Source organism: Brachyistius frenatus, unplaced genomic scaffold (genome assembly GCF_029030835.1).
Source record: "Brachyistius frenatus isolate BFR_SWC_R1_liver_20210118 unplaced genomic scaffold, ASM2903083v1 Contig_16, whole genome shotgun sequence".
Taxonomy (NCBI): domain Eukaryota; kingdom Metazoa; phylum Chordata; class Actinopteri; family Embiotocidae; genus Brachyistius; species Brachyistius frenatus.
This window is the reverse complement of record NW_027210615.1, coordinates 6,024,059-6,037,452: the sequence shown is the minus strand read 5'-3', so window position 1 is coordinate 6,037,452 and position 13,394 is coordinate 6,024,059. Positions and strand designations below refer to the sequence as shown.

The 13,394-nt window shown below is 40.5% G+C and overlaps 1 protein-coding gene across 3 annotated transcripts in view; it reads left to right on the top strand.

Moving 5' to 3' along the window:
• clcn6 (chloride channel 6) overlaps positions 1-13,394 on the top strand; it is a 34,478-nt gene that overhangs the window by 3,300 nt on the left and 17,784 nt on the right. For 2 of the 3 annotated variants that reach the window (XM_069694131.1, XM_069694130.1), the window contains 6 exons: positions 1,294-1,400; positions 1,958-2,084; positions 9,777-9,844; positions 10,343-10,401; positions 10,505-10,637; positions 11,387-11,500. In XM_069694131.1, the coding sequence (XP_069550232.1) occupies positions 1,294-1,400; positions 1,958-2,084; positions 9,777-9,844; positions 10,343-10,401; positions 10,505-10,637; positions 11,387-11,500 (608 nt within the window). The remainder of the gene's footprint in view (positions 1-1,293; positions 1,401-1,957; positions 2,085-9,776; positions 9,845-10,342; positions 10,402-10,504; positions 10,638-11,386; positions 11,501-13,394) is intronic. The other variant, XM_069694133.1, reaches the window with a different exon arrangement.

Here is a 13,394-nt window from a genome sequence, read left to right as displayed (position 1 = left end):
GGGAGTGGAGAGCTTGTATTGTTCCACAAAAGAACTCAATGAAGTGTTGTTGTTGTTGTTGTTGTTTTTTTTAAAGGGATTTTCGCATGTTTATTACCAAAGAAGGGATCTGATAAGTGGCCTTTTTTTCACTGGGGAGGGACTTTGGTTAACTCCTAAGAACAAGTCACAGTCTTCCAGAGTCAGTTTTGACTTATTTAATAGCGATTTTTAAAACTATGAAACTGTGCAGTATTGTATTATGTTACATACATTTTTTGATTCCTGGAAGTCCAGATGATGGCAATAAGATACCAATAAACTCATCTTAAATAGTAATCACTTTCTAATTGGCCACATAACCATATATGATAGGATTAAAACAAAGAGTGTTGCATCAGTGATTGTAGAAAAAGTTATCCTGTCTTAATGCCTTAGACAAACTGTTGGACAAGTCAGTTAAGAATAGGTTGAGTATAGTATAATTGCCTTATGCGTAAGGATGTCCTTTGGTCTTTGTGGTGGTGAGTTGTAGGATTGTGGTTGTGAGAGGGGGTCTGAGAAACACAGAAACACACTCAGCTCTAGATTAAGGGTCCATAAATGAGTCTTGTTTGGTTAAATGTTGTCCAAAGTTTATTTGATGTGTCTCCATAGATAAAGAAGTTTGGCCAGTTGGCCTGTCAGTCTGATAACAGATATAATGATGGTCTTGAGTGTTGCTTCATGTTTAACCTTTCATGGTATTTTGTTGATTAAAGAAGATACTGGAGCTGGCTTGAGGTTGTCACTGTGGATAGGTGGCGGTGGGGGGAGGTTTGTTGTCTCCAGGTTTATGGTTAGCCATACATTAAAGTTTGTTGTTCACGTGCCTAGTCTTTTTATGTTTGGATTTTATTTGAAAACAATGTCCATGTTGTGGTTTGCATTCACTTATTCAGTCTAAATAATGTGCAGAAAATTAGGTGTCTGCTTGCATATTAATATGCCGTATGTAATACCTAATGGGATACAAAGAGCCATGTTAAGAGCATACAAGCAGTTATTCAGAATTAATTCCTATGCATTATACACTTTTGAGAAGTGTTTCAGCCAGTTCCAAAAAATATCTCTTTAAAGAATTCTGAATGACTCCCAGAGCATGCCACAGTGAAGCAGAGTTTTGAATGCCTTTTTCTTCCTTCCAGACAACTATCATTTTCCATTCATTGCCGAATATTCTGACAATAAACTTGTATAAAACTACTTGAAAAAAAGCAGTTCATAGTTGGTGGTTATTATACCTGTTATTATACCTTAGCTGAACACCTCCAGCTGTAGAGAAGTGCAGTGACAATGGCTGTCTCTCTCTGTCTCTGCTGGAACTCCTGGCATTCAACATGACCTTCGTCTTCATCTCCAGTATGCTCGTCCTCATTGAGGTAAGGCCACTCACCTACAGTAGATTTTCACAACTTGAACCTTATGATTCAGTTGAGCTCAAAATGTAAGCAACTTGTGGAAAAAGGTGTGTGGTGGTCTAATTGTAAAGATGGGGGAACTCTGCAGGTCATACTGTGTTCTCTGTGCCCTTGTTTGCTGTCTTTCTACAATGTCAACTGTTTGGCAAAAATGCCTTTTAATTAATCTATGAAATTAAAAACATCCAGTAGATAAAAATAACTATATTTGTTACATTTAGATTCTAGCTTGAGATATTTCTATTGATTTGAAACATCTCAACATAAAGCATTGAATAATCAAACCCACCTGTTGTTTATTATCCTTTAGTATACAACAACAGACTATTTAAACATAGTTACACGACAGTATGCACAGTATATTGACATCACTTTCTAAGTTCTGAGGGCTTGAAGTTTGTGATATCAATAGACTGTGATATGTTGTTTCACTTTGAAGAAACTGTATTTTTGTTACTTAAGAACCATTGGTATCATGTGGTATACTAACATACTATGTTCTCTGCTCTTTTATTCAGCCAAACGCTTCAGGTTCAGGGATTCCAGAAATCAAAAGTTACTTGAACGGAGTGAAGATTCCAGGAATTGTCCGGCTGCGAACTTTTATCTGCAAGGCTGTTGGAGTCCTGTTCAGCGTGGCTGGAGGTAAAGTGGTTTTGGATTTAAATTCCTGACATTGACCGTGTTTGTGCCCAAAATCACACTGAACATGTCACATTTCCTGTCAACAACATGGGAAAATATTTAGTTGGGTTTTTTTTTCACTGAATTTTCCTTTGCTCAAGGTGATTTGAGCCAAAAAGTAATATTTCAAACAGGATAAAAGCCTCTTCATATATTCTTTGGCAAGCTTATCAGAGATAAGCAGTATAGTTCTGAAATTCTGTTAACGTACAGGAAAAAACAAGATTTTGAACCTAAACTAACTACGTTAAAGTTGTATTATTAGAATGTAACCAAGTACATTTATTGAACTACTTCACAGTTATGGGTACTCAAAACTTTACTTGGTTTTTTCCCATTCTTCTGCTTTATACTTTGACTGCACTACATTTCACAAAGTTCTACTTTTTTATTCATCTTTATTTATTATCTGAAATCTGCAGTTATGGGTTACAATAAGTACAATTTTGCTCAAAAATCTGTGGTTCCCAACCTTTCTGGGTTGTAACCGCTGACTTAAAAGCCCATCATGGATTAAAAGTGGTGTCACAGACAACCTTCTTCATTTAGAGATGGTCGTTCTAGTTCAATGGAGATGGTTTCGTTCATTGTCTTTTAAACCATCTTCCCTAACCAAAAGGTGTACATTGCTGTCCTCAAATGAGAGTCTCTTGTTTCTCAGGTGTAGTTGGACTTCCAAGTCATGACCTGGACAGTTAGCTGCCTTGTGTTGTGCCATACGGTTGTGAAGTGGTACTTTTGTTAGCCCGATTAATAAGTCTGCATGCTTTACTGCACTGAGCATTACATTGCTCTGCTTAAGCCTGTGTGTTTTGTCCTTAGGGTGGAAAGCTTCTGCATCAGAGTGTTGATAGGCTTGTGGGCCAATCCTTGTGAAAGCAGTATTTCCGGAAGGCTTTAAGAGGATTTCTTCAAATTTGGCACAAATGTAAAAGTGAAAGATGAAATGATAATATTTTGATGGTCAAAGGTTAAAGTCAATGTCAGTCAGCCTCGAGTAGCAGGTGAAGGCTGAGCTGCAACAGCTCCTTCTCTCCCCCTGGCAGGCAGGAAGCAACAGTGACTCAGTGACAATCTTAAGTGAACACAGCTCCAATGAACGGTGGGAGCTGGACCAGCGTAGCTCCTTTTCTCTCCTGGCATCACCTCAACAGCCAGGAAGCCAAGGTGTCTGAGTGACTGTCCTGGGTAACTGTTGGAACGAAACTAAGCAGAAGCCCCAAGATTCAGAGTTGACTTACAGCATAACTGTTATTGGCTCTGGTGGACATATTTTCATGGGAAATCCAAAGTAGGCTTGAAGCAAGCGTTAGTAATATTCCTTTGGAGATTCTTGTCTCCCTTGTTTAACGGCCATGGCAGCAATCATGCCTGTCTGTGCTAGGGGATCAGCGAACTCCTTCTCTAACGCCTGGCAGACAAGTTCATAGTTATTCCTAATGTGGTTGGTGTTCGATAAAATGGCTTACATTGCAACTTGAAGTTACCTAAATAAGGTATACTCACCGCTGGAGTTCTCCTTGTTTATTCTGGGTAGTGTTTACATCCCACCACAGACCTGTGTCAGCGAGGCGCTGCAACACCTGGCTGAATAGATAAACAACATGGAGAAAACCCATCCGGACTCCCTGCTCATTGTTCTGGGGGATTTTAACAGAGCAAACCTCAGCCACGAACTTCCCAAATACAGACAGCATGTTACGTGACCCACCAGAGACACAAACACCCCGGACCAATGCTACACTGTTATAAAGGACGCATTTCGCTCTGTTCCCCGTGCAACCGTGGGACTCTCTGATCACTGTCTGGTGCATCTCATCCCGACTTGCAGGCAGAAATGAAAATCATCTAAGCCTGTGGTCAAGACGGTGAGGAGATGGACCAATGAGTCAAAGCTGGAACTACAGGCTTACTTTGACTGCACTGATTGGAGCGTTTTTGAGGCTGCAGCTACAGACCTGCATGAACTCACCGACACTGTCATATTCTATATCAGTTTTTGTGAGGACAGGTGTGTGCCGACCAAAAGGTTCTGCACATACAATCACAACAAACCCTGGTTTAGGGTAAAACTCAAAAAGCCCCGTCAGGCCAAGGAGAGGCCTGCTTGAGTGGGGATAGAGTCTTGTACAGCAAGGCCATCTTCCGCCGCAAACTAAAAACACACCTCTTCCGACTTTACCTTGAACAGTAGAACTTTAGTAGCACTTAAAATGACACTTACTGATAGCACTTTGTAGTTTGGCTTTCTTGAAGAAATTGTATTTTCTTGATTCCTGTTGTTCTGGGTTTTGTACCCTCATGGTTGAAATGCACTTATTGTAAGTCGCTTTGGATAAAAGCAACAGCTAAATGAAATGTAATGTAATGTAAGGCCAGGAACAAGAATAAAAGTTCATTATTCGTTCACCACGACTAAAGTTAAACACTTGTTGATATCAGTTACACAAATACTTAATACAAGTTTATATTGTTAGCCAATATGAGTAACTAAAGACAGGCGGAGAGTCTGCAGATTAACTATATAAGCAAGGCTTATAAACATGAATGATATGTAAAAGTGTTATTAATTTGCGTGAGAAACAAACAGAATAAAACATTATATGTGCATTATAGTTTCAGCTTGAATACTGAGTTTGTCATTGTGGAGTTGTAACAGTGTTCCACTATAGGGCAGCAGACATTATTGGTCTGGATAGTTTCACCTTGTGGGGCTGACAGAACAGTCAGAGGTCAGCTGGTTCACACCATGAGACAGAGTCAAACCCAAACCGAAAGAGGAGAAAATGTTTATTCGGCCTGGTGACTTTTATGACGTGAAAGCTTTTGGAAATTTATCTGTAGACCAGTGGTGTCCTGCATCGTAAGTTCTTGTGACTTTAGGATGACCTGATGCTCTCTGTGCTGAAGAGGATGTCTTGATACGATAGCGAGAATACCCAATAAAACCCATACACAGTATCAGGGGTCTAACATTAGCTAAAGTTAGCTCATCAGGGGTATCTGCAAAGGGCTGGTGTTATTTGTCCATACGGTCTCTTCATACATATACGTTAGTAGTAGTGCAATGTGTACTGAAAACAAGCATTACATAGTTTAGGCCCATGACTAATCTGGTTTCACACATGATGTAAACTAAACAGATATGTATTTAAACCCTTGCAAATCAGACATTTGACTGTCCACTTTAAAACAAAAACTAAATATTGTATACACTATATGGCCAAAAGTATGTCGATTCCTCTATAAAACCTTATTGATTTACATGAAATCAACATCTGTTTGTAAATATCCGACACTGTGAGTTAAACCTAGGCCCTCCTATCAAGATGTTTGATGTGCTAGTGACCAGCCTTTATTATGCCCAAACTGAGGACAAGTCTCTTTGCTAGCATTGCTTGTTGTCACTGTTCAGGAGAAGCAGCAGATTTAGGTAGTCACAGTTGGAGAAGCAAAGAACACATTATGCTAAGACAGAGCATTAATTAAAACAAAGCTCTGATTTGCGTAAGAGCCGCATGAAACCAGGCAAAGAGCCGCATGCGGCTCGGGAGCCGCGGGTTGGCCAGGCCTGGTATATTGCATGAAACGGATCATAGCAAGCAACTTTGGTTTAATCTTGGCAGGAGTCAAGTGGAAGTCGTACCTGCCATTTTTATTCAAAACCCTGCTTGGCCCGTACATCCTCAAAGACATGTAATGATAGCTGTGCGTAATGACCGATTATTTACGATGAAGGCATCTGTGTTTCTAAGAAGACTAATGCCTGGGACACACTGTCTGCATGACATGTGGGTGACGGCTACCTCGTTGTACTGCTGTTGCCTGTTTGTGTGTGTGTGTGTGTGTGTGTGTGTATAATGTGTGTGTGTGTGTGTGTGTGTGTGTGTGTGTGTGTGTGTGTGTGTGTGTGTGTGTGTGTGTGTGTGTGCACTGCGAACTTGTCTCCTGCGGCACTATATACTGCCAGTCCTACCTCTCTACACTGCGTTTTCCTTGGATAATAGCCATCAGTGATTGAATGCTTGCGGTCTGACAGTTGAAGAGCTGTAACCAAAAAGTGGTCACATGATTTAGTTTCTTGTTTACAAAGTGAAAAGTAGTCCCATTCTGGCCTGATATTGGATTTCAGCTGCTCAAAAGTTTGGGGTCTCCTTTAGTAGTATTTTTAATTTCATGATGCACCAAAGTTTTTAAATGGGTGACAGGTCTGTATGGCAGGCAGGCCAGTTTAGCACCTGGACTCTACTACTACGGAGCCATGCTGTTGTAATATGTGCAGAATTTGATTGGCAATCTTTTGCTGAAATAAACAAGGCCTTTTCTGAAAGAGACATTATCTCTTTAGTCCAGTGGATGGAGCGTCAATTATTTCCAAAACTAATTTTTAGTTCATTTTTGGCCAGGAAAGACCGATGGTTTGAAAGAGATATGAAAGTAGAACAAATTGCTACTCTAAGGGCCTGATTTACTAAGATCTCAAATAAAGGGTACTAAATTGCATGTTCCTTCCAACAGTTTGCACATTTGTTTTGCACCCATTTTGCATGTGATTTAGTAAGAGTTATTGCGTAATTGAAATCAGGTGCAAATCGCTGTATTTAAATGAGGGGTTTGTGTGTGTTAATGTAATTCCAGCAATGGAAAACAGAGCGACCGCAAAAGGAAAAGGAAATCTGATGCCATTGAAATTAAGAAATACAAATATAACAAGAACAAAACACTATATAGGAGACTATTAGCAAGAAAGTCAATACTGTGGGAAAAACTAAAAGGCGAAAAAAAGGCTTAATAATAAAATGTCTGCAAATAAAAGAGGAGGGATGGTGGATTAGATTGTCTACAAACACCGATCAGCAGGTCCAACTCTTTCTGTGATGAGCAGGTGACTTTTCATTCAGTGCCTCGTGAGTGCTCGTGAACCTTTCGAAGTCACCTGTGAATTCTGCGGGACACATTCAGCACCCAGGAAAGCACACCTGAATAACAGGACTGGGTGGGATATCCAAGCAGCGATACGCTGGAATGACCCAGAGGCAGGACAATGCGGAGTCATAAGAAGTTTTTTTTAATTGGTGGTATTTCGTGGCTCCTTCTTGTTGTTGCCTGTCAATCACCATTCAGTTCATTTAATAACTCATAAATGTAATCTGTGGACAAACGGTATGTCTGAAATTTTTTTCCCTTTGTCATCTCAAAAATGTTTTCACGGGTGTAAATCCACGTTCTCTACATATTCCTTGCTTTCCTGTTTCTCCTTCTCACCACAATAAGAGCAGGCATCTCTCCAGATTTGCGCATCTGATTAATACGTGCCTTTCAGTCGTACTTTCAGTCAGGGGAGGGTGTAGCTCAGTTGGTAGAGTGGGTTGACCACTAATCGGAAGATTGGTGGTTCAATCCCCAGCTCCTCCTGTCCACATGCCTAAGTGTCCTTGAGCAAGACACTGAACCCTAAAAAATTGTTGTAAGTCGCTTTGGGGAAAAAAAAAGCGTCAGCTAAATGAAATGTAATGTACTAAAATACACACGCAATCACTTCTATTTGTAATATTCAGGTTTAGTAAATATCATTGCAGGTGCTAAATTGTTCTATTTGCAAATTTATCTCCCAGTATTTTGCACTTTCAAGCAGAAACGCCCAATATTATATACGCATGCAGGCAAACACGCAAAATGGACGTGTGTTAAATTTCACATTTGAAAGACGCAATCCTCACTGCATGTCGTTAGTACAGTGCGTCCGGAAAGTATTCACAGTGCTTCACTTTTTCCACATTTTGTTGGTACAGCCTTATTCCAAAATGTATTAAATTAATTTTTTTCCTCAAAATTCTACACACAATACCACTGAAAAAAGTTGTTTAAAATTTTTGCAAATTTATTAAAAATAAATAACGAAAATATAACGCGTACATAAGTATTCACAGCCTTTGCTCAATACTTTGTTGAAGCACTTTTGGCAGAAATTACAGCCTCAAGTCTTTTTGAGTATGATGCTACAAGCTTGTCTCCTATTCTTGGGCAGTTTCTCCCGTTCTTCTTTGCAGGACCTCTCAAGCTCCATCAGGTTGGATGGGGAGCACAGCCATTTTCAGATCTCTCCAGAGATGTTAAAACGGGTTCAAGTCTGGGCTCTGGCTCGGCCACTCAAGGACACTCACAGAGTTGTCCCGAAGCCACTCCTTTGTTATCTTGGCTGTGTGCTTCGGGTCGTTGTCCTGTTGGAAGATGAACCTTCGCCCCAGTCTGAGGTCCAGAGCGCTCTGGAGAAGGTTTTCATCAAGGATGTCTCTGTACATTGCTGCATTCAACTTTCCCTCCTTCCTGACTAGTCTCCCAGTTCCTGCCACTGAAAATCATCCCCACAGCATGATGCTGCCACCACCATGCTTCACTGTAGGGATGGTATTGGCCAGGTGATGAGCAGTGCCTGGTTTCCTTCAGACATGACGCTTGGCATTCAGACCAAAGAGTTCAATCTTTGTTTCATCAGACCAGAGAATTTAGTTTCTCATGGTCTGACAGTCCTTCAGGTGCCTTTTGGTAAACTCCAGGTGGGCTGTCATGAGCCTTTTACTGAGGAGTGGCTTCCGTCTGGCCACTCTACCATACAGGCCTGCTTGGTGGAGTGCTGCAGAGATGGTTGTCCTTCTGGAAGGTTCTCCTCTCTTCCCAGAGCAACGTTGGAGCTCTGTCAGAGTGACCATCGGGTTCTTGGTCACCTCCCTGGCTAAGGCCCCTCTTCGCTCAGTTTGGCCGGGCGGCCGACTCTAGGAAGAGTCCTGGTGGTTCCAAACTTCTTCCATTTACGGATGATGGAGACCACTGTGCTCATTGGGACCTTCAATGCTGCAGAAATGTTTCTGTACCCTTCCCCAGATCTGTGCCGCAATACAATCCTGTCTCGGCGGTCTACAGACAATTCCTTGGACTTCATGGCTTGGTTTGTTCTCTGGGATGCACTGTCAACTGTGGGACCTTATATAGACGGTGTGTCTTTCCAAATCATGTCCAATCAACTGAATTTACCACAGGTGAACTCCAATCAAGTTGTAGAAACATCTCAAGGATGATCAGTGGAAACAGGATGCACCTGAGCTCAATTTTGAGTGTCATGGCAAAGGCTGTGAATACTTATGTACATGTGATTTTTTTCATTTTTTTATTTTAATAGATTTGCAAAAATGTCCAAAACCCTTTTTTCACATTATCATTTGTGTATTGTGTGTAGAATTTTGAGGAAAACAATTAATTTAATCCATTTTGGAATAAGGCTGTAATATAACCAAATGTGGAAAAAGTGAAGCGCTGTGAATACTTTCCGGATGCACTGTAAATCTGCTTGGAATTTTTTTTGCCGGCGGTGCACATGATTTTACGTACGCAAACCTTTAGTAAATCAGGCCCTAAGTCTTTTATTCCATCATGGTTACTTGTATGGACTATAACTTATTTTTATCTATACCTTTTTTTTTTTAGATACTGCTGCTCCTTTCCTTGTATCAAGGCTGTATGTTGATCTGTTGATCTATGACTATACTACTTGTCTGTGAATTGAGTGTATGGACTGACTGACTGTATTGATTGTAAACTGCAAATGAATTGCCCTTCATGGGATCATTAAAGTTGTCTGAATCTGAATCCACTCAGGTCTGTTTGTGGGGAAAGAGGGTCCGATGATACACAGTGGCGCCATCGTGGGAGCTGGCCTTCCTCAGGTACACCGTTGCAACTGAGATATATTTTTATACTCAGAGCATGTACGTATGTATGAAACGGCCATGTTCTTAGGGTGTTTAGGGTTTTAGGGTTCACATGTCAAATTTTATTTATGTACAGCACCGGTTCTCCTGGATACATTGTCACTCCATTTTTAAGGTACTTGGCAGAAAGGTTGTTCTCGCATAATTGAGAACATGCAACAGTTATTCTGTGTATTAGTCTGTCTACTTTTTTTTTCTGTCTCTTCATGTTATCCCAAACTGATTCTAAGGTTTTAAGATCAGAGCCATCTCTTGCAGGACTCCTTTTTCTTCTTGTGGCTGAGGATAGTTATTTATTATTCAGGATGCAGAATATGTTTGGGATCAATTAGGTGCTTCCCTGATGTATACGATCTAAATGTCCAAACTTTTGCACAGTACTGTTTATAATAAACTGATGCATTTCATTGTCATCGCTGAAGTGTACTCATCAGATATTCCCCCCTCTATCAGTTTCAGAGCATCACTTTCAAGAGGATCAAATTTGATTTTCCCTACTTCCGCAGTGATAGGTGCTATACATTTTCATTAGTAAAATACTGCAGACTGTTCACTTCGCTGGCAGTGTATATACTATCAAGTATAGCGCATCATGTGTTTTTTTCTTTTCTTCAGAGACAAACGAGACTTTGTTTCAGCTGGTGCTGCTGCTGGAGTAGCTGCTGCCTTTGGTGCTCCAATAGGTGGCACCCTCTTCAGTCTGGAGGAGGGCTCCTCTTTCTGGAACCAGGCCCTTACTTGGAAAGTGGTTGGTCACCTTATGCTATAAAAACAACTCTGGTTGAAACCACTTGTGGTTTTTTTCTGCTGACTCAGTAGTTTTTAGCCACGCTAGCAGCAAGGCTCTAGGGATGGCAGAGTACATTAGCCCACTACTTTTGCACAGACTGAAATACCTGAATATCTTTTCTATTTTTCTCTATTGTATATAGATTTTTTGGGGGGGTTAGGTTCCTCTCTGGGTAAATTTGATAATATTCTGACATTTTATTGAGGTTTTTTATTAGGTTAGAACTTTGTGACTTTGTCTGGTGTTTGGTTTATTTGCATGTATTCTAGACCAAACCTGCAAAGCTAATAACGTTCCCGTCAGCCTTAGCTGTACGGTGTGCTTCATACTTAAACAAATGTTAACGTCCTAAAATAACATGCCTATTGGAGATATTACTTTCTAAACACCAGCATTGTAACAAAGTCATTGTGAGCATATTGGGTGATTTTAACGTTTAGCTCAAAACATCACTTTAGTCGCCCCCCTGCAAGCATAACTGGAGACTGCTACAATTTTTAGCTTTGATTTCTCTCTTTCAGAAATGTAACTTTTTTTTTTTTTTTTTTACCACAATGATCAATTCAACTTGCTCTTCTGTCATTCATTATTTGTATTATGTACAGCTGTGTTTGCTCTATGGTCATACAGAGCTATTTTAGGTGTACCATGGTGAATAAGATAAACTGTTCCTTTTCTAAGCTTGTGTGTTGCCTCTTCTGTTTCAGCTCTTCTGTTCTATGTCGGCCACTTTTACGCTCAATTTCTTCCGTTCAGGGATCAACTTCAACAAGTGGGGCTCTTTCCAGTTGCCTGGTCTACTCAACTTTGGAGAGTTCAAGGTAAATAGTCTAAGAGTCAAAGTCAAGTAGCAACTACCTTAAACACAAGCAAACTACCAACCTTCCTCGCACAGCCTCCCCTTAAAATAAACACCCATAATGTTTGTGTGTGCAGTCACAGATTGCTCAGAGGGGTCAGCATAGGCTTGCAAGCTTGTGCTAATGATACATTTCAATTCAACACAAGACACAGCACGGAAACAGCCCTTCTCAAAATCACCCCCAAACTCACTGGTGCTTTTAACACCATCAATCGCACCATTCATTTCTCTGAACTCTCATCTTTCCACATCAAAAAATGGTCAAAGAATTAGTGAGTCTGAACAACCCAGTTTTCAAAAAAATTCAGGCCTGTGTAAAATGTAAAAAACCCAGATTGTATTGATTTGCAAATCATGTAAACCCATATTTTATTGGAAAATAGATTGGAAAATAGACTAAAGACAACATATCAAATGTTGAAACTGAGAAACTTTTTGTTTTATAAAAAATATATGCTCATTTGAAATTTGATGGCAGCAACACATTTTTAAAAAATCAATTAAATTGTATTTATATAGCGCCAAATCACAACAGAGGTTATTTCATGGCACTTAACACATTAAAGTCCTTACAGCAGAACTTTACAATATTATACAGAGAAACCCAACAATTCAAACAATTCCCACATAAGCTAGGAGGGAAAAACTCCTCTTTAAAGGAGAAAAACCTCCAACAGAGGGAAGGAAAAACTCCCTCTTAACACAGGGAAGGAAAAACTCCCTCTTAACAGGAAGAAACCTCCCGACAGAACCAGGCTCAGAGGTGGGCGGCCATCTGCCTCGACCGGTTGGGGTGAGGGGAGAGCAGAGAGAGAAAAGGACAGCATAGAGATCCAAAACATGAACTGTTGGTAGGGCTGACAATCGTAGAGCAGAAAAATGCAGCTTCATAACGGGACATCTGCAAAAGAAAGAACAGAAACTTGCAAACAAGGGAACTGAATAGAGAGGCAACAGATAATAAGCAAAAACTATAGGAGAGAAAAAGCATGAAGTTAATGGGATGTGATGGTAAGATAGAGAGTTAAAGAGTGAGGGAAAAGAAGCTCAGCGCATAACGAGGTCCCCCAGCAGCCTGGGCCTATAACAACATAACTAAGGGATGGTTCAGGACTGATGAGGCAGTCCTTAGACTTTTAGACTTAGTTAACCATAGACAATGGTGGTTTTTTTTGCCATAAAAGCCCAGTCTATTGCAGTGTTCCATTCATAACAGATGTTTGTCCTCACTTTCATTATAATCTCAGTCATTGTTTGGTTGTGTCTGTCTAGGAGCCCATTGCTCCATGGGCTGTAGGCACCTGTGGTCTTTATTTCTATGTTGAATTTTTCTGCCAGATCTCTCACCTTATCATTGTTAAACTCTCCCCCATTGTCACTAAGCAGTTTCCGAGGTGGACCGTGCACACTTATCCAGTCATGTATAAAGTACTTCACTATTTCTGTGTGGTCAGAATGCTTCCAGCACTAAATCTTGTGAAGTGGTCAATAATGAGAAGATAACACCTACCTGGTTTAATTTCATGCAAATCAACAGCCACAGTTTTGTTGTTCTGGGATGCCAGTGGTAGGCCAACAGCAGGCTTAGACGTAGTTTGACTATATTTCTGACATGTTTCACATTCACTCACATAGATGGATGGATAGATGGATAGATAGATATGCAGTCTATCCACCTACAGCTCCAACACCGTCATTAAACTTGCAGATGGCACTTATGCAGTGTTAGGTGAATAAGGTGGAGAGAAGTCGGCTGAGAACACAACCTTGTAGAGAGCCGTTGTTGAGGATGTTGGTGGAGGAGATTTGATTACCTAGTCTGACGTTCTAGGGTCTGTTGGTGAGAAAGTCCT